Source organism: Poecile atricapillus, chromosome 13 (genome assembly GCF_030490865.1).
Source record: "Poecile atricapillus isolate bPoeAtr1 chromosome 13, bPoeAtr1.hap1, whole genome shotgun sequence".
NCBI lineage: Eukaryota > Metazoa > Chordata > Aves > Passeriformes > Paridae > Poecile > Poecile atricapillus.
Genome location: NC_081261.1, coordinates 4,667,259 through 4,687,333, shown reverse-complemented (window position 1 = coordinate 4,687,333; position 20,075 = coordinate 4,667,259). Strand labels below are relative to the sequence as shown.

The window sequence follows — 20,075 nt, the reverse complement described above, 5'->3', positions numbered from 1 at the left end:
GGGTGAGATGGAAAAAGGGGAAAAGGAGTGAGCACTGAGGGAAGAACAAGCACCATCCTCACCCTCTCCTGGAGCTGATGTTAGCCTGTCTGCATTCACAACCCAATGCTTCACACAGGAACTCTCCCACAAAGAAGTTCTGCAATTTTCTCCATTTTCCACAGCTGGCCTCCAGTATATTGCAGGCTGGAGACAACATAACTGTGCTGTGTGGAGATGTTTTGTGGTAAAGGGCCCACTGAACACAGTGCCTAGAAGTCCCTTATTAAATGCCTGTACTCAGGATGATTTTTTGAAACACTCCCTGCAGAGTAAGCATCTCCTTAGCCACAGCTAGAGAGGCTGGAAAGAATTTTTGTTCTTTACTGGGATCTTCAAGTCTTGTGTGAATCTTCATGTTTTGCTGCTCCTCACTAACACTTCTGGGTCCCACAGCCCTTGACCCCATTGCTCTGCCCCACTCACATAAATGCCTGAGGAAGTGTTCAGGGACATGGGAGGACTGAATTCACTGTTTTGCTCAGCTCAATAAATTCTTAATATGAAACAAGTAAAAATAGAGACCCCCTGCAATAAAGGTGACCAACCCACAGCCTCTCTGTCTCCACCCAGCTGGGCTGTGCACGAAGGTGTTTTGCAGGCTGATATTCCCTTCAGAGCGTTTCAGAGCCCAGGGGTGAGTGGTGCTTCCCACCACCCTCTCAGTGCCTACCTCTGCCTCGGGCTGGAGGCGTGCTGGGGCTCTGGAGTGCCCAGGAGGCAGTGGGACAGCTGGGCTGCTCCCCTGCCAGCCTCTGGATCGGGATGGGATGGGATTCGCTGGCAGAGCTCTCTGAGGTGGCCGGGGCCTTGAAATATCCTACGGAAGAAAGAGTTTTGAATTTAAGCCTTAACTTTTAGAAGTAATAGGTGATCTGTGTTCTAGAACCTTTTTAATTAGCCACATTAACTGATGCACTTCATGGCTGGAAGCAAGTTCCACACACATACATTCACTGTTTGTTTGTCTATACAATACCTGTAAACACTATGTATGTGCATGCTCTTGTGCCCATACAGACACGCACAGACCCACAAGCAGCTATTATTTGTTTGTTCACACAGCTGTCCCTAATAGGATGCTCAGAGCATTATATTTTCCATTCATCTAATGAATTTCAGTGGAAAGCATGTCCCGTGGGGAGAAGTTACCCCCACAAGAGCCAATTGCCTGTTGTTGCTCAGGCTCTGTGCTAAGCTGCTGCCTTACAGGTGTTGATTGAACAAACACAGCTGCACTCACGACCTGGAGGGCACCCAAAACCCCTGCAGCCTCCTCAGACTATGCATAAATGCAATGCTTGATGGCTTGGGGATCTATTGCTCTCCAAGGATCTTGCCCTGTGACTCCAGGAAGGACAAGGCAGACTAAATTCCACTGACTGCCGAGTCTGAAGAGCTCCTATAGGAATAGCAAGAGAGCCAATCTGGCAGATGTTGCAAACATCTAGGAAGGACACTGCAACTAGCAAAAAATGACATGGATTATTTCCCCTGTGTCTTCCCCAACTCGTGGCTCTCCACTAACCCAGAAACAACAAGGTTTCTCCTGGAAATCCTATGAAAAATGTTCCATCTCATAAGGCTGACTGAGATAAAGAGACTGGATGGGGAAGGAACAAAAAGGAGATCAAGGGGAACTTGTCAACAAGCAGCTGGGAAGGATACCTATTCCTTATTAACAACACTCAGCTTCCTGCTTTTGTTTTAGTTTTCTTTCCTGCTGAAGTGCTGGCTGTTCACAGGAACAATGGAGCTAGAAACATTTGCTATGATTTTCCTCCATAGTGTTTGTTTTCCTCCATGTTCTTCAGAGAGAGACTGCCTTGGAGCCAGCCTCCTGCTGTAACTGGGCCCTTTGTTCTTTGAGGGACCCAATATAATAATACTATTTTGTAAAATGGGTTTAAGTCAGTCAGTGATTTACCATCTTCCCAATAAGAATGTGAGGTCCATAGTAAGTTTAGAACAGAGCTGCCAGGGAAAGAAATAAATCTTTCCTTTTAACCCTCAAAATAACCTCATTGAGAGGATGCTCACATCAGATGGGGCCAGTCTGGGTCAAGACTAACAGCTCCCCCAGGGTGAGAGGCTTCACCAGAACAAACCTCCCACTAAACAGCATCCACAGGACAGCAGCAGGACTCCATACCTGAGAGGTTGGAGGTTTGGGAGCAGGAGGTGCTGGCCTGCTTGGGGGTGTCCTCCTGGGAATGTCCTTTGGAAGTGCCGGCTGCACCGGTCCCATGGGCTGCCCCACACTGCAGCTGTGGCTGCCAGAGAAGGTGGGTGGCTGCTGTCTGTTCATCTGGAGCCCTGGTGCTTGATGAGAAGGAGGTTTGGGTGGGATTTCAGGGAAGCCAATCACCTGTGCAGAGAAGACACAAATCCTCATGTATTTCCACTTCAAACCACCCTTTATACTTGCTGCGACACTTCTGAGGATCTCTGTGAGGTCTGAGACAGAGTAGAAAATATTGCCTGAAACAGCAGGATGTGTTGTGTATGTCTGGTTGGTGTTGATTAGATGGGCTGGGACAACTTGGGATCATAAGGCAGAAATGGAAATCAAGAGAACAGATAATCCAGATAATCAGTGCGACACTTGCGAACAAATCCAGGGTTTGCCATTTCTCCAGTTTTGAGATGGGTGATGTGACAATAGAGGATCCATCAGGAGAGACAAACAGCCACACAGGCCTGGCCAAATCCCAACCTTTGAGGAAATCACTAGGAACAGGTGCTACACTCAGCTTGCACTGACTTTCAGCCATGTGTGATGTCAGTCTCTTTCCCATCCTTTGATAAAACCACTCCCTAACTCCAGCGTGAGGAGAAGCCACATCCCACACCTTGGGGCAGCTGCCTCTCTGCCCTGCAGGTGGAAGCTGCCCCTGCCCCTACCTTCCTCTGCTGCTGGGGGGTTCTCAGCTTGAAGGCAGGGTTTGCATGCCCAGTTCCAGAGGTGTCACTGACAACGAGAGAAAGAAATGAGTGTTAATGTCTAGATATGTTTCCTCCTTTATTTTCCTGTATTTACTACTTTGTCTTCACTGGAGTGAAAAAATGAGAAGCCAATAGTGACTGTAACAAATCAATTTAGTGACAATCCTCACAGCACTTGCAATGTCTCTTCTGTCCTGGCAGGAGGGGGGCCAAGCAGACAAGGCACAACACTGACAACTTACCTGAATTGAGGTGTCTTCTTCAGAGAACAGATAGAAAATTTACTCCAGCATTTCAGATAATAGAATAAAAACAAGATCCCTTTGAGAAGGAGAATGGGAGCCAGGATTGCCAGAGCTATCACAACCGCTGAAGAGCCTGAGGGTAAGAAAGTAGAGGTTTTTAAAAAGGAAAACTCTCTGCTGCCAACCAAATCAAATCTTTCTGAAGTGGCCCCATAGCAGAGCTGGTCCCTCTCACCTTCAGGCAGAGGAGGACCACTGTCCAAGCTTCCTCCTGTCCCCTCCTTGTTGCAGAATGGGGGGGCCCACCCTGGGTTGCAGTGGCAGTTCTTGTTGTTGTTGCACACCTGGAGTGGGGAGATTCAGAGATTCAAGTGGAAGCTACTAAGAAACCTGAAGGTGAAAACAAATTAAGCCCTTGCTGAATTAAACACTACAGGAGAGGCTCCAGTGGGAGCTGAGTGCCTGGAAATTCTTTTCTTCAGGGAGTGGAAGTGCCTTTAATTTTCTCAAAAATTCCCCCTTTCTCCCAAAGACAAGGGTTCTTCAGCTGAAGTGCCAATAACCTGAATTCAGCAGAAAAGGAGCATTTAGAAATGCCTTTCTCTTATCTCTAAACTGAAGGACATGATTTTTCCCTTTCATCAAATGAAGATTTATTATTTTTTAGGCTTAAGAACTTGGCCCATTGGTATTTGTCTTTTCTTTCCATCCCCTGGGGGCTTTATCCCAAAGCAATTTGGGATAAACTGCCCTAAATGTTACTTTTTGCTATGTTTTTTTCTTTAGTAGGTCTGATACTTTTTACTCAACCTAAACTCAGCCCAGGATATTTTTCTTTAAGATTACTCCTTGTTTTTCATTTATTGCAATTCATATCCCTGCAACAGACCTCCTTAAATCCTATGTCAAAAGGACATTCATGGACCAGAAAATGCATCAAACAGGAAAGAAATATGCAAATTGATAGCCAAGAAGCAAACCTAAGGAAGGTATCAGAAGTGAGCTGAACAAGCAGCCACAGAAGAATGGAAGCCCATCCTGCTTCAGAGATGAAAAAGAAGACACTTACTCCATGCCCGTGGCACTTCTTGCTACAGCTCTCAGAATCAAAGATGATGGACGTGTTCTGGCAGCGCCCCTCAAAGCAAACCTGCACAAAAAGCACCCAAAACCTCAGTGTTAGCTCTCTGAGTTGTCTACCATGTCACTGCCTCGTGTTATTTTGTGACTTGTAGGTCCCAGACACCTTGGAAATACAACTAATTAATTCCCTGGGCAGAACAGGAAATGAGGTTAACCTGGTTCCCAAGAAAACAGTTAATCACTACCCTAAATCCCAGTCAATGTGAATCAGAGAGAAGTGGGAGCTCAGCTGGCATCAGCTTGGCCATGCCCATGTGGCAAGGCCCTGAAGGAGCTCTCACATGTCTTGGTTTCCAACTGAGTCTCATCTTTAAGTGAGACAACTTCAACCAACTAGCAAATCCCAGATTTAGCACTGGCCCTGAACTTCATCTGGCAAAGACATAAAGCCTTTGGGGTGTGTCCTTCCATCACCTCTCCGAAGCCTCTAAGGAATTATTTTTCTAACAAATACAGAAACCTCCTAGAAAAGCATTAGACATAAAAGATTAATAACTTGATAACCACAAAGCACATTCTGGCTGGAAAAATGGTACTCTGAACCTCCCCCAAGCCACTCTAGGCAGAACTGTACCTACATGATGGCTCCCACACTTTGTTCCTGTCAACACCAAGCCAGGGTCCAGCATCTCCTTCTCTTCACTGTCGGATCTGTACACGTGTGTGCCCCGGCACCGCTGCGTGTTCACAGTGGTGTCTATGGGCACTGCATTGGGCTGCAAGGGCTTGAAAGCAGAGCTCTGGCACTGGATCTTCCCGCATTTAGCATCTCTGGTTTCAAAAAAAAGGCTAAAGTGATTATTCCTGGCTTGCTGCATGCTTTGCAGACATGAGCTCTAAATGTAAATTAAAGCAGCAGTGCTGAGTCATTGTTAAATGAGCAGGCACCTCCCATGAATTATCCCAAGCAACAGTGTCTGATGGACAGTGATGGTACCGCCCCACAGTCCCCACGGATGGGGGATGTCCCCATGGATGGCCAACCTCAACAAAATCAGAAGTAAGACTAAGACTTTTTTTGTCTCAGAAAGTCACATTTATCTTAGAGATTAAAAAAAATCCCCCCTCTTCTGTTGATTTGGAAGAATACCAACTAGATGTTTGAAAATGGTGAACTGAAAGCTTCAGCTGTAAGGGCTGCAAGTCCCACAAGGATGCAGCTGCTTTCTCAGGAGGCAGAGGGAGGGAGTGAACCAATGCATGGATCACTTTTATCTCCTGGCCCATAATTTTGCAACATATAAAAACATCTTCTCCAGTGAGCAACTCTGGGCTGCCACTCTGTACCTCATCTCACACTTCCTGTAATTCCCGTAGATGTCTTTCCCACAGTTCCCGTAGATGTCTCCAGCAGCATTGACCTTCTCAAAGCAGGCATCTGGTGCTGGCTGTGCTCCTGCATAGAAGAGACTCAAGTGGCTGTTTCATCTCACCCCATGGCAACCACTCACTTCTCCTTTTTCTGGAATGGTTGGAGCATGGGAAATTTTTTGCTGTCTCCTCCACGTGAGTAAGGCAGGAGAAAAGGCTCCTCAGACTCTGCTACTGACAGCAGGGATGGAAGGTACTCCTGCCTTGCACAGGGTGAGGAACAGCAGGGTGAGGAGCAGCAGGAGTAGAACATTTGCTGGCTCAAAGGACAGCACGTTTTGCTGCAGGCAGTGTCCTTACCAGGCCCCCAGAGCTGCACACACTGGTCCCTGTAGGTGAGGCACATGCCACTGTAGCAATAGGCCTTTCCTCCGTCGCAGGGAGCCCCATCGATCTGGTAAGAGTTGAGGGGGCAGAATGGGGACTCGCCAGTGCAATATTCTGGGAGGTCACAGAGTCCTGATCTCTTCCTGCAGGGAGTTCCTGGAGACATCAGCTGAAAAGAGGCAGTGGGAAAACCCAGAATTATCTCTTGGCTCCTCTGTGGTTTCATGTCTGTAGATAAGGCAGAACCTTGCGTGTGTCACTTTGTCCTCTTTGTCTAAAGTTTTTTGAGGTCAGCAGTGACTCGTGCCTCAGGGACTTCATTAGCTGGGTGAACTGTGTAGAATAAAATTAATGACTGGATCCCTTCCCCAGGCAGCAATGAGATCATGCACAGAACAGAACACTGTCAGATCTCATGGGGACACTGATCCATCTCACTCTACCCTAGAGTAGGATCCAATTTACCTGAACCATTTCTGACAGATGTTTGTGTAATCTCTTCTCAAAACCTCCCTGGTTGGGAAGTTTGTTTCTGTGTTTGCCTGTCATTTCTGCTGGAGACATTTTCCTGATGCATAACTTATGTCTCCCTTGCTTATGAGTTTACTCAGTTCATTCTTCTCTTGTCCACCACACACATGGAGAACAAAGGGCATTCACATCTGGCAAAGTTGCATTTGGGAGGTTGCTCCAAGTGAGTCCAGGTGGATTTCTGGAAATAGTTTTCCCCATGGTCAGGATAGGTCAGTAAGAGCATGCAGTCAATGTGCAAACAGAAAGATGAGCTTAAGAGAAATGTTTGCCCTTGTTCGTTTTTGAGTTAACTTGTAGTCAAATTTGAGATCTTTGGCTCCAAAACCAGAAACACATTTTAACCAGTCAGTGTAAGGAAAGCTGAGATTTAAAATGATACTCTTTGCCAACAGTTCTTCAGCAAACACCTGAAGGACTTCAATTGCACCCCAGAAAAGAGCAGACACAGCACCCAGCCTAATCCCGGAGGAAGAGTTCTGTCTAGATTTCTTCTAGAGCCAATGGAGAGAAATATCAGCTCTGATTTATCCCTCAGTGTTTAAGAGAGGCAGTGTGACTTCACTCCAACAGCATTCACAGCTCATCTTAAAATATCATAGGAGTAAATTTAATCAGCCAGAAGAAAGGACCCCACTAGTCTGATTACACTTCAAGCTGTTGCACCTAAAGAAAAATCAAACCAGATGAGGACTTCATACTTGGCTGTGTTTTCTCCCCTTCCCCCTCCAGTTTTCAGCCTCACACTTGCTTCCCTGTTATTTCCTTTCCTCTTAGGGAAACCCAGAGATCCCACCTTGCACTGATGGCAGCAGCTGCCATGGGCACATTCAGCACCAGGTTTCAGGGAGCAGGTCCTGGGGTCACAGCAGGGGTTCCTGCAGTCCTGGAAGACAGTGAGATGCAGCAGAGCTCACAGGGCAGATCTGAGGCTGGCACTGACGAGTTCTCACACACAAAGTAACATCCTCCCTTCCCCATTCTCTCGTGGCACCCAGCATGAGCTGAATTCCAGCACTGCACAGCCAACCTCTGATGGGCTGATGGGATACAGCTGCTGTGCTTATCACATCTGGGAGTCTGGGCTGCTGGCTCCAGCTCCCTCTTCTCTTTTATTAATTATTATTAATTTTATTAATTGTTATTAATTATTAATTTCTGTTTCTCTGAGGCAAAGGGTGCATTTGCAGAAGTGAGATGCAGAGTGGATTTGCTGAGAGAAGCCCCATCCTTAACAAGAGTGGAGCCATAGGTGAAGTGAATATATAAATCTTATATAAGAAAGTGGAACATCTGGAAGGATTTTTCCACTGAAAGGGCTGTTAAGCATTGGGATGGGCTGCCCAGGGAGGCAGTGGAGTCACTGTCCCTGAAGATATTCAAGAAATGACTGGATGTGGCGTTCAGTCTTGTTGGGTCACAGGTTGGACTTGATGATCTTGGAGGTCCTTTCCAACTTAAATGAATCTGTGAATCTGTGACCTAAAATCATTTTTTAATCTCCTTTTTAAACAAAGTTTTGATCACCTCTGTTCAGCCCTGGACCACTCCATCCCTGACTTCTGGGGTGGATTGTACCACACACTGTGAAGTCAGATGTCATATTTTAGAACCTTAATTTACATTTACATACAGGGAAGATATTTTTGTCTCCTGCACAAAGAAAAGCTGATTACAGATCACATAACCATATTTGCAAAATACATAATAAAAACATTGTGTCCCACTAAACCCCAAATGGTTGGATCTGAACAATTTTTACCTCCACCTCTCCACAGTCACACTCCTCCCCTTCTTCCAAGTAGCCATTTCCACATTTCCCTCCACCATACATTCTTTTGGTGTCTGGCATATTGGAGAGACACATCCCTCCACCAGACTGCAGGTACTTCTCCAGCTCTTGTCTGTTGCACTGGTTGAACACCTTGGGGAATGGGTGCCTGAATATAGAGAGGGTGGAAAAACATGAAGACAGGTCTGGACAGTGGTTTAGAGAAGCAAAAAGGAGCACATGCAAATCCTGGCAAGTGCCAAAGGACACAGGTCTCTCCCTGAAATTCTTGGAGTTGTGCTAAAGCAGATTGATTTCCTGTGCCTGCATTACACTTGAAGACAAGGTGAGACTGCACTGCAAGATGGCTTAATAATATAATTGCCTTAAAAAAGAAACTTTATAGAACCAAAATATGTTGAGTTACATTTGCCTGTGATTGCTGATAAGCATAGCTGTCCTCTCCTCCTCAGTACTGGAGCTGTAGCTTATTCCTGCTTGAACAAGCCTGAGACTCCAGCACTTGGCCTGTGAATAACTCCCTGTGAGCCTAACTGCTAAAAATAATCTTTAATTTTTCCTATCTACCATCTCATTTTGAAGAATGTGAATATTTTTTGTGACATGAATTATTAATTTCTGTTGCTACAATGCCTGTGCGCTCCATGTGTAGCTGTGCATGTGTGTGGATGGGATGTTGTGTGCTCTACTTTGCGTGCCACTGTGCTTTCACTTCTCACCCAAATAGTTTTGGAGGAAATGATGCACATGAAAGAAGATGCCTATGGAAAAAAAAAAATAATAAAATCTGTTTAAACAGAGAAAGGCTTGAGGAAATGGTGAATGTAGCTTTAAGTGTAAGGGTCCTTCTGGCATGTTTCGTGACTGAATTGTAGAAATCTTTATGTTTCCTCATCCAAAATCAAATTTGGAATTCCTATGCGCTTCTAGATCTACTCTTGCTTCCCCTTTCTCTCAAAGGCTTCTTTCCTGTTAAACACAGGCTCTCAGAACCAAGGAGTATTCTTAAGAAAAGGGAACACAAAAATTTTCTGTTTTGCCAGAGTTCAGAGCTCCACTTTTAAATGCTGCCATTACCAAAGGCCAGTCTCAGGCAGGAATCTGTTCCTTGGGAGTTAGCAAATTGCTACTGCTCCATGACCCAGGGTTTGTCCAGCAAGTTTTTGTCTATAAACACTGACTCCAGCAGGCAGAAACAAACCCATCTTCACTCTACATTCCTAGTTCTTATTCCACCAAGACTCTTGTAACAAATGCTTGCATTCCTCCCTGAGCCCATGCAAGATGAACTCACCCAGTTGCAGAAGCCATGATGCAGCCCCCATCTGCTGCAGGGGTGGTACAGCAGCCAGCAGAATCGTGATTCATGCCAAAATTGTGTCCCATCTCGTGGGCAATGGTAGCAGCAACACCAATGGCATTATCAGAGTGGTCCTGTGCAAGGTCAAAGAGGCACATCAGCATTTTACCTGTGCCTGTCCTGTGCATCTCTGGGTCAGTTGGGTGAGGGGAACTTCTCATTTGTACATGTAGAAAATATCTACTGAAGGTATTCCTGCCTAAAAGCAGGTGAATGGAGAACTTCACAGGAAATATTTTCTCCCTGGGCTTTAGGAAGTATCTGTCCTATGTATTCACTGCTGGCAAGAAGCTTTAGATTGGGTATTGGCAATTACTTACCATGTTTACTCCTCCTGACTGGAAATCAGAGCACATGGCCATCACGGGAGCCAAGCCTACTGTGGTACCTTTGAAGGGCACACCCCTAAAATCAACCCAGAAAGAGCATGAAATGGCACTGAGGCACTCGAGGAGGCAGGCAGAGAAATGCACCCTGCAGTGCTCCTTACACAGTGTCAGGGGGACACATTGTCTTTGTAGTGTCTTCCAGTGCAGGACATCATAGCAGAACTACAAAGCCTTGAGGTCTGTTTACCTTGGACTGCTACTCTGTTTTATGGGCCAGCCAGACAATCCTATTTTTTATAATGGTTTGGTTCCAAAAACTGCTCCTGCTGAGCTTTGCAACAAGCACAGAAAATACTATTTCTGGATCCTTAGCTGAGTACTGTTTGTGAATACTTAATTTACCATAAGCCAGCTTGGGGATATGGGGACTTGAGAGCGTAGCAGGTAACACCTGAGGTGCAGCCATGCTCTGCTCCTGCCTCTGAGCAGGAATTCTGCACCATCCTGACAGCATCTTTGAAATGGGAGCCCTGGAAATTGTTCTCAGGACATGACTAGATGGAGAGGAAATACAGTAATGTTAAAGGGGAAAAACCCAACCAAAGAAACCAAGGGAAAAGGCTTTGTATCTCTGCATTTCAACCCTAGAGGTCCTCTGACTCATCCTGGTGGATGAATTTCCATGGAAGAGGTAAGGAGATCTGAGAGCTGCTGCTAATTGTTCTTCCAATGCCATCTGCACTGCTGGCCAGGCTACTGGCCCTGGTGATATCAGTGGCCCATTGATTACAAGCCATCATCAGCTGGCTCCCAGTACTGGGGCTCTGTGTGTCAGTGGGATGGGTTAGGAATGAGTGCTTCCCACAAAGCCACTTTGTGTCCTGGAAGGGTATCGTGGTACAAACTGATTTCCCACCCAACTCAACCTGCTTGTCAGAAACAGGAGAAAGGAGCTTACGTGATTAATTGGGCATTATCATGTTTTCTGTGCAGCCTCTCTGTGCTACTCCAGGCCAGAAAGGACTTTAGGGTGGAGTAGGGATTCTCTGTTACTTCACATTTATCCCCGTAATTCCAGATCTCCAGCCCCACCAAGGCAATCCGGATATTCAAAGCCCTGTAAAACTAAGATATGGAAAAGAAAGATGATAAAATGAGCACCACAAAGTTATTTTACTGTGTTTTAAATCTTGAATATATACTGCTAATTGCTACTAGAGATCCACATGTCCAGAGAAGATGCTGCCTCTGGAAATGCATTTCAGCTTAGGGCTGAGCTCTGCAGACAGAAATGTGCAACCACCCAAAAATCTGAACTTGACTGAAATAGAGACATTGAACTTTCATTTCTGAATGAATGGCAAAGACATAATCTGAAGAAACAAAGACTGGAAATTGACATCATATTTCATTTTCCAGTATGTCAAAATTCTTCAAAAGTGTAAGGAAATAATCTTCTGCCCATGTCAAGTACAAACAGGAGGAGCATTCATGGGTAGTGGGGTGAAGGGAGGGTGGAAGGAGTTTAAGGGGAGCAGAAAGGGAATAGATCTGAAAAGCAAGGAAGTTTTACTTCAGCAGCACTAGATACCACTCGAGGGATGACTTCTGAAGGCTCCTTCCAGCTCTACTTCCCAGGTTTTCTACCATTTCAAGTGAATACTTCGTCCCTTTCCAAAAAGCTTTACTTAGGTAACAGTTTTTACAGAGGTGCAGCAAAACACAAGATGCTCATGCTGCTCCAAGGTAAGGAATGGAGATCCCCCCACCCTGTTCTGGATTTGGAACAAGATAATTGTTTGGCAGATATTCCCCCTAAGTCACTGGGAAGAACTGCCAAAATATTATTCTCTCTCCCAAAAATCCAGCCTTCCTCTGACCCAATTAAATCTCATATTTCATGATCTGGGCCTTGCTTTCCTCCTTTCACACACACCCAATCTCACCTTATCTACGTAATTAGCAGCCTCCACTAATTTGTTCCTTGTTGCTTCAATGCTGAAGCGATGTTTCTGAAACTGAACAAAATGAATACATCAGGCAGCACAAAGGCAACCACAAAGAGCTGAAATGTGTTAAAACAAGCCACGTTATTGTGGAAATAAGAAGGTAACTATGAAGCCAAGTCTCCTGCACTGCACATTTGACTTTAAGCTCACCTGTACATGTATATTCAGAATTCATCCCTGGCACCCTGTGGCAGTGATGCTACTCAAGTGCTGGCACAGCACAGCAACCTAAACTTACCAGTGCCCCCAGAGCCAGGGGCAAAGAACTGGCAAACATGCCAGGTAAAATGTGTGATAACAGGACTTCATGTCTGAGGTCAAGGCTGCTGGACATCTCATCACATCTCACTCATACAACCAATTTGCCTATTTAAACCACCTGACAATTAACGAGTTGATTTTAGTGAACTGTTTGGTTCAAAGAGTTAAAGTGGCAAAATGTTCAGATTTTTATTTAATAGATGACAAAACCTTGAACTTTTCTTCTGATGAGGGACACAGCAAAGAACAGGCAGCTAGCACCAACACCATGAGACTGTCCCAGTTTGTCTGATCAAATGGTGAACAACATATGGCACTTCCTGGATATTATGTGTTTTCTCAGCTTCCCTGGTGTCCTGCTGCCTAACAGAGAAACCAAAATAGGTTCTGCCTCTTTAGCTTTGTTGAGAATAAGTTATAGCCCAGAGCACTGTGTGGTTTTCCCTACTGGAGTTTCAAGTTGTAAATTATGGATAGGACCAGGCTGGCTCCCGTCTGCACTGGAGATTAAACAATCAGTAAACCACTGTGTGGTTTGCACTGTCAGTGTGTCTGGCCTGCCGTCCAGGCTGGGGATGGGGGAGGGATTGCTGACTTCACTCGGCTTCTCCCAGACCCATTCTGTGATCTGGAGCCTTAAAAATGTCTATTTATATATCTGCTAACAGCTCAGAGCAGAGCATAATCACGGTTATCTTCTCCAGAGATTAAGTGTACTGCAGTTAGAAGCACATCACTCCTGGAAACCCCCAAATTTCTCTATTCTGAAGGCAGACTCTCCCAGCCATAACTAGGACTGGCCATTGCTACCCTGGGAGACCAGAGCTGACCCTCAGGCCTCATCCAAATCTGCATCTGTTTCTGGGCCAATGGTGGCTGCCAGGACAAAAGTGACCAAGACATCTGTCCCTGTCTACTGAGAACCATTGGGATTGCAAGAGAAAACTTGCTGAGCCCCAGCAGCCCTCGCTACCCCAGGGGATGCTCCATGCCCAGTGCTCTGTGGGTATAAAAATCCCATTTCTTACCTCCGCATAATCAGCCACGAGCAGGAGCTCCACGTACTTTGTAGCCTGCAGAGTCTCCCGTTTTACCTGCAGCAGCAGCAACTTTGGGTTACTTCCCCAGTATTCCCCAAGAAACTCTTCACAAAAATACATGTAGAGGTCATTTTTCCCAGTTTGTTTCTCACTGGCCATTCACCCCACCCCATCATACCCAGGGACCTCCAAATGTGATTCATTTAGGGCAACCAAGGTCAGTACAGCTACAGCAGGTTCCCACAAGCCTTATCCCACCTTTTGTTCCTGTATTGGATGTAGGAACAGCTACAGCCCACTGCAGCCCCCAACACTCCTTTATTTCCCTGCTGGAGCCACTATTTCACAACCAGCTTGTTGCAAACCCTGCTGAATGTTCTTCATTTCACTTTCTCATCTATGCTCCTAGGGAACAGCAGGGCTGGGAACAGGTGGGATATTTGGAGCATCATGCATGGACTCGGGCTGAGCTCTGCTCACCCTCTGGCCTGGTGATTTCATCCCAGCTGTGAAGTCCCTGAGCCAATCTTCAGCTTCATCCCCAGTGCCCTGGTAGCCACAGGCTCCTCTCTGCAGTCTCAGGTTGTCCACCCTGTAAATCAGGTGCTGGTTTGGGCTGTCGGGAGCTGGCTCCAAGATATAACTGGAATTGCTGCTCAATACGATAAGTCCTCTGTTGAAACGGGAAGTGATAAAAGGAGAAGTTAATTACTATCACAGCAACTCGAGACAAATCCTTCTGCTGCTGCTGAGCTCCCATCTGACTCTGGCAAGACACTTATCCTTACCAGGCCAGTCAGCTCATTGATAAAAAGGGTGGGAATATTCTGAGTTCAGAGGGGAAATCCCTGAGCTTCCATATATTAAAATCCATTCAGTGGGCCTCAGACTCTGAGAGGCTATTGGAGCATGTGCTGCAACATGAGAAGTTTAACTTACAGTTTTTTTCTTTAGGGGCAGTGGAAGCTTTTCTATCAATAGAAGAAATTTGCCTTTAACAGAATTGACCAGAAAAATGTGTAGACTCTGTTTGTCAGCAGGAAAAGTGGAGCTCTCTCTGGGTCATGCACATAGCCAGATGGTTCTAGTTTTCCCAATGAGCATCTTACAGCCAGGAGAGCTGGAAATCTGTGTGTGATGCCCTCTAGAAGATGTGTGGCTTCATGGGCACCACACACGTTGTGCAGGCTCAGAGTGAGAAGAGCCATGTGTGCTCAGCTCCTGTGCCTCCCCAGCAGTTAGAAAAAGATATCAAGGAGCTGCCACCAGACACTGACAGCTCAGGAGTGCAGAAAACTCCTACACAGGCACAATGAACATCTCTGTCTCTCTAGAGCTGGAAAGCAGAGCCTAGGAAAACACAGGCTGACAGAAGCACAGCACACCTGCCACTGCTTTTGCTTTTGGAGTATTTATTGCAAGCCACAGGTGTCTGCACTGTCCTGTTTATCTCACCGGGCCCTTTGCCCTGTGCTACACTCGCTAGGATGTCTCAGGTTTGCTTTGGCAGGGGCTGTTTCCTGGCTGGAGCTAGTCCCATCAGCACAGCTTCCAGCTGGGCTCCCGAGCCCATGACCACTAATGTCAATAAAGCCTGTGTGATGTTTTGGAAACAAACTCTGAGCTGGTGTAAATGAATGCAGCTCCTTGGACACAACAAACTGCTGCATTTACTCCTGGCTGAGGATACAGAACCCCTTTTTCAGCCAAAGTCTCCATTACTCCCAAAGCAAAGGTTTCACACACACAGCCCTGACACCACCCGGGGAGAAAGCAGAGAGAAGGGCTGACAACCCAGGAGGGAGCTCAGACTTGAAGATTTTGCCCCGAAACACACAGAGAATTGCCAGCTGTGAGAGGCTGGGAGAAGGTTTCTTAACAAGTGTAGAGTGCTGGGCTGGGACATGGTGAGTCCTGTCCCTGCCTGTGACAGCTGCAGCCCAGAGCCACTGACAGGAGCCTTTTGCTGCAGCAGACTCAAGTGAAACTCGGTCTTTGCACCAGTCCACACTGGCAACACACAGGTAAAGGATCCTGGAGCTGGTTAGGAGGCCATGGCTACTAATGATACCCCAATTCCTGGATTTTCCCCAACATGCCCCTTTTTATGCCCAGGTTGGGTGGCCTTTGAGAGCACTCAGAGAGAAAGAGGGCAGCCAGACTGCTGGGGGCAGAGCTTGGGTGGCAGCACCTGGGCAGGCGCATTCCCAAGGGCATTCCCAGGGACATTCCCTCATCCCCATCTCCAGGCACTCACCGCAGCCCCCGGCAGGTGCTGAGGGTGACGCTGGAGCGCTCCCAGCCGCGCACGACCCCGTGGTAGAAGCAGTGCTCCTGCAAGGCAGAGGGAGGCAGGGCTGGTGCTGCAGAAACACCACAGGCACAGCTCACGGGCCCTGTTCAGGCCATGGCTCACAGGCTCTGTTCAGGGCACAGCTCACAGACCCTGTTCAGGGCACAGCTCACAGACCCTGTTCAGGCCATGGCTCACAGACCCTGTTCAGGCCATGGCTCACAGACCCTGTTCAGGGCACAGCTCACAGACCCTGTTCAGGGCACAGCTCACAGACCCTGTTCAGGCCATGGCTCACAGGCTCTGTTCAGGGCACAGCTCACAGACCCTGTTCAGGGCACAGCTCACAGACCCTGTTCAGGCCATGGCTCACGGGCTCTGTTCAGGCCATGGCTCACAGGCTCTGTTCAGGCCATGGCTCATGGGCTCTGTTCAGGCCATGGCTCATGGGCTCTGTTCAGGCCATGGCTCACAGACCCTGTTCAGGCCATGGCTCACGGGCTCTGTTCAGGCCATGGCTCACGGGCCCTGTTCAGGCCATGGCTCACGGGCCCTGTTCAGGCCATGGCTCACGGGCTCTGTTCAGGCCATGGCTCACAGACCCTGTTCAGGGCACAGCTCACGGGCTCTGTTCAGGCCATGGCTCACAGACCCTGTTCAGGCCATGGCTCACGGGCTCTGTTCAGGCCATGGCTCACAGACCCTGTTCAGGCCATGGCTCACGGGCCCTGTTCAGGCCATGGCTCACGGGCTCTGTTCAGGCGTCTCCGAGTCCTGTGCGAGCGCTGCCGACGCTCCAGTAATTGTTCCCTTTCCGCTGCCTCTGGCAGCTGATTATCACCACGAAATCTCTGTGACTCCAGAGTGAAATTTGGCCTCTCAGCTGCCATTCCAGGGCATCCCAGCCGCCAGGGCCAGAGCATCAAGCAGCTCCTTGTTGCCAGCAAAAACTGAGAGCTCTGAATCCCCAAGAAAAGACTGGGATGGCTGCGAAGTTTTCTGCCTGTAACAGGAGCTGCCCATGGATGGCAGCTGGCTCCGGGTCGGGTACCAAGGGATGTGGCAGAGAGAGTGACACCGTGGGCAGTGGGGAAGCCCTGGTCTCAGGGCTGCTGGTGAGACAAAGGCAGCCTCTGGCTGGGACAAGGAGCCTTTGGGGCAGAAACGCCAACATATTCATTATATCCCTTGCCCTCACCCTGGGGCAGCAGAGGGAAAGATGATCTCATGGGGATTTTATCTCTTATTTTTGCTTTGTGACCAATGCATAGCTTTGTGCTGCTGCAGCAGAGCCAGCCAAGCCTGTGTGAGATCAGTAATTTATGGGGCTTTTACTGAACGGGAGCTCGCTATAGGGGCTGTTTTCCCCAAAGGCTGGGAAGGTCCCCAGCAAAACTAAAAGCAAGAGGGTGAGTAGTGTGAGGAATAAACAATTCCCCAGCACCCAGAGAGAGGGGAGCAATGCTGGCGGCTGACCTTGGCTCTCATAACAGAGCTCAGGCAAAACAGAAAGATGTTTTTACCATTTTTGGGGGATGGAGCAGCTTTCCCACTGGAAGCTCCCAGATCAGAAAGCTGGAATGCCATCCCTTTTAGCTTAAAGCTGTGGGGATCCATGCCCTCATAAAAAACAAAGGCTCAGGAGGAAGAGGTTCACCTACTTCTCCAAGCCCCAGCCTGGTGTCCCATGCAGGCACAGGAGGGAAGGATCTCTGCACTCACCGTGTGGGTCAGGGGGGTGCTCTGGGCTTGGCCAGTCTGGCTGTAGTGGGTCTCGGTGTAGCCTGGTGCAAAGAGGTTTCTGCAGACACAGTGGAGGGGGTGAAAGAAAAGTCAATTTAAAAATCAAGATGGTATCACTTTTTTTTTTTTAACCTGGATTTCTGCTTCTTAAGAGTGCTGGAAAATCAGTTAGATGCAGCTCTTTCTGAAGTCAGTATAAATATTCCTGCTGCTGTGAACCACTGTTGTGGATTTGGGGCAGTCACTGCTTTCTACCCACAGCTTGAAACTACCTGAGAGAGCAGATGAGAGACAGGGATTCACAGCACACCAGTTGTGCTCTGTCTCTGCACTCTGCTCTCAGCGTGTCCCTCCTGCCAGGCACTTGTTCAGGGAGCAGTGACAGCTCTTGGTGGCCCAGGAGCCATGGAATCCATGTCAGGACCATCACCATGGGCTGTGCTACCTGTGCAGACCACGCTGTGATGGCAGAGGGTCAGAAGGTGGGAGCACAGCTCACCTTGCCATTTCCATCTCTCCGCTGCCCTGGCAGGAGCTGAGCATGTCTCAAGGAGCACATCTACTCCTGGAGGACCCCACAAGCCAACTAAGTGCTCTTTCAAGCCATTTATTAAAATAAAAAATAACAGAGAGCCTGTCCCTGAGTTCAATTAGGCACCAAGATCCAATTCCAACTGCTGCAAGTGAACAACTCAATTTTTACATGAGGACTTTTAAAGACCATCCCAACCTAATCACTGGCCCTTAATGGGTACAAGTCTCTGTGCAGAGTTTTCTCTCTATTGCCAAATTATGCCCCAGATATACTGGGATCAAATTCAAAGCACCAAGTCCAGCATAGCAAACACAACACAGGTCAGTTCAGGACATCTGGGTGCTGGTGTGAGTCCTCAGCTCAAACCCAGACTGTCTCCACTGCCCAAATCTGAGTACGATCATAAATCAATCTGTATCTGCATTTCAACTGCTGCCCAGAAGCTGGTTCCCATCTTTGTTATAGGAAAATGCTGATTCCCCAATTTGAATTTGTTCATGTCATCCCCATGTACACAATATTCTCCCTGTCTTCAACCCAGGATCAGACCAAAAGTCTATAAAAGGAGCTCCTGTGCACTGAATAGAAAGCATTTTGATTTTGTTCCAGAGGAAATAGCCTTCTCCTTCTTTTTAAACATCTGCATTTGCTAAACAGTGATGTAAAAAGTACAGCAAGTCAAAATCTGGGCCAAACCAAGAAGGTCATATCCTGTGTCCATCTCAGCAGCCATAAAATGTAGGTTTAAAGCAGTTTTTAAAAACAATAATTTGTCATGCAAAAATTTGGAGAAGGATCACAGAACATGGCCTATTGATGAAACACACTCCTGCAGCAGCCCACGGTGCTGTCAGGCCACCAAAGTGTCACATTTGCCATCCATGAGGATGCCACATGCATCCTGGGCAATGTGTTGCCAGATGCAGCTGCAGCTCAATCCCTTTGCACCCCTGTTTAAAGCATGTCATGCTCCAGGATTTAGAAATAAACTGCTAGAAAGTAGGAAAAAAGTTTCCTTCTTTTCTTTGCCTGATTTCTTTAAGCTGGATGAAGAAAGCTGTATCACAAGCAAGCACAAAGATTTTTTCCATCTTGGCTTTTGGTACCAGTCAGTCAGATCTTATCAACCTTGAAAGCATCTCTGTTTAAAAAAGGGACTGGGTGCCTGTGATATCTAATTAAATTATGCCAGAACAACAGGAAACCAAACCTTTTATCAGTGTTTGAAAGTGCTTCACCTACCTGGTCCAAAGGCCCAGACAGCTGAACCCACAGCTTAACGACAGACAACTGTGCCACTGTTGTGTTTGATAGCATCTGATGTCAGGAAAACAGCAGCTTTTATCTCCACTTTTAAAATTCAGCATAGCCCAGAAAAGCTCATTTTGTGTCTTTCTGATGTGTTAATTCTTATCACCAGATGCTGTCATTGATCTGAAGGCAAGGCTGCTGCCTTCAGCTGTCCTAGGTCTGTAAACCCAAGATAAGCAACATCCCACAAGACATAACTCCCTTCATCTCCCTGACTGCAGCAGCTTGCTCAGCAAGGGTGCACGAAACAAATATTTAATCAACAGATTGCATTAACTCAAAGGAAATTGCCTTGAGCAATGCTCTGGCAGGTATCTGGTCTGTGTCAGGGGCAGACAGTAAAGCAGTGTGATCTGCCCTATGCTATTAAAGCCAGACACCAGCCCGTGGATTTCCAGTAGCTGAGGCTTTGCACAGCCTGCTTGTTTCATTCCCAAACAAGCACGCTTGTGTTTTCCTCCTGCTCCTTTATCCTTGGAAAGCATTAGCCATGAATAGCCACTTGATCTCCCCTTCAGCATGGCCCAGGAGGCTCCTCAGAGATGTGGCTCCTGCCCAGCCCCGCTGCTGAGCACCAGAGCCCAGGGCACAGCATGAGGCCACACAGCACAAGGGGTGTGCACATCCCTTCCCACTTGCACACTCAGATTCCAGCCCCTCCTAGAGTGGATTGAGGAACTTTGCCTGAATTTTCAGGGACACTTCTACAGCTGCTCAGCTGAAAGCCTGTGTTATCTCCACGTTGCAACTTCCAAGACTCCTACTCTGCACCACAGCATCCCTAAGAAAAGGCCAAGTTC

General features: G+C 47.4%; 1 protein-coding gene across 1 annotated transcript in view; it reads right to left on the bottom strand.

Moving 5' to 3' along the window:
- The window catches only part of ADAM19 (ADAM metallopeptidase domain 19), a 33,224-nt gene that overhangs the window by 2,798 nt on the left and 10,351 nt on the right, over positions 1 to 20,075 (bottom strand). Inside the window, exons 4-22 of the mRNA XM_058848914.1 lie at positions 17,409 to 17,487; positions 15,651 to 15,727; positions 13,874 to 14,066; positions 13,382 to 13,447; positions 12,030 to 12,101; positions 11,042 to 11,208; positions 10,075 to 10,159; positions 9,689 to 9,828; positions 8,365 to 8,542; positions 7,399 to 7,488; positions 6,045 to 6,240; positions 5,661 to 5,769; positions 4,952 to 5,144; positions 4,300 to 4,380; positions 3,466 to 3,574; positions 3,228 to 3,363; positions 2,944 to 3,010; positions 2,192 to 2,407; positions 713 to 859 (exon numbers count right to left, since the gene is read on the bottom strand). Of these exons, the coding sequence (XP_058704897.1) occupies positions 713 to 859; positions 2,192 to 2,407; positions 2,944 to 3,010; positions 3,228 to 3,363; positions 3,466 to 3,574; positions 4,300 to 4,380; positions 4,952 to 5,144; positions 5,661 to 5,769; positions 6,045 to 6,240; positions 7,399 to 7,488; positions 8,365 to 8,542; positions 9,689 to 9,828; positions 10,075 to 10,159; positions 11,042 to 11,208; positions 12,030 to 12,101; positions 13,382 to 13,447; positions 13,874 to 14,066; positions 15,651 to 15,727; positions 17,409 to 17,487 (2,401 nt within the window). The remainder of the gene's footprint in view (positions 1 to 712; positions 860 to 2,191; positions 2,408 to 2,943; positions 3,011 to 3,227; positions 3,364 to 3,465; positions 3,575 to 4,299; positions 4,381 to 4,951; positions 5,145 to 5,660; positions 5,770 to 6,044; positions 6,241 to 7,398; positions 7,489 to 8,364; positions 8,543 to 9,688; positions 9,829 to 10,074; positions 10,160 to 11,041; positions 11,209 to 12,029; positions 12,102 to 13,381; positions 13,448 to 13,873; positions 14,067 to 15,650; positions 15,728 to 17,408; positions 17,488 to 20,075) is intronic.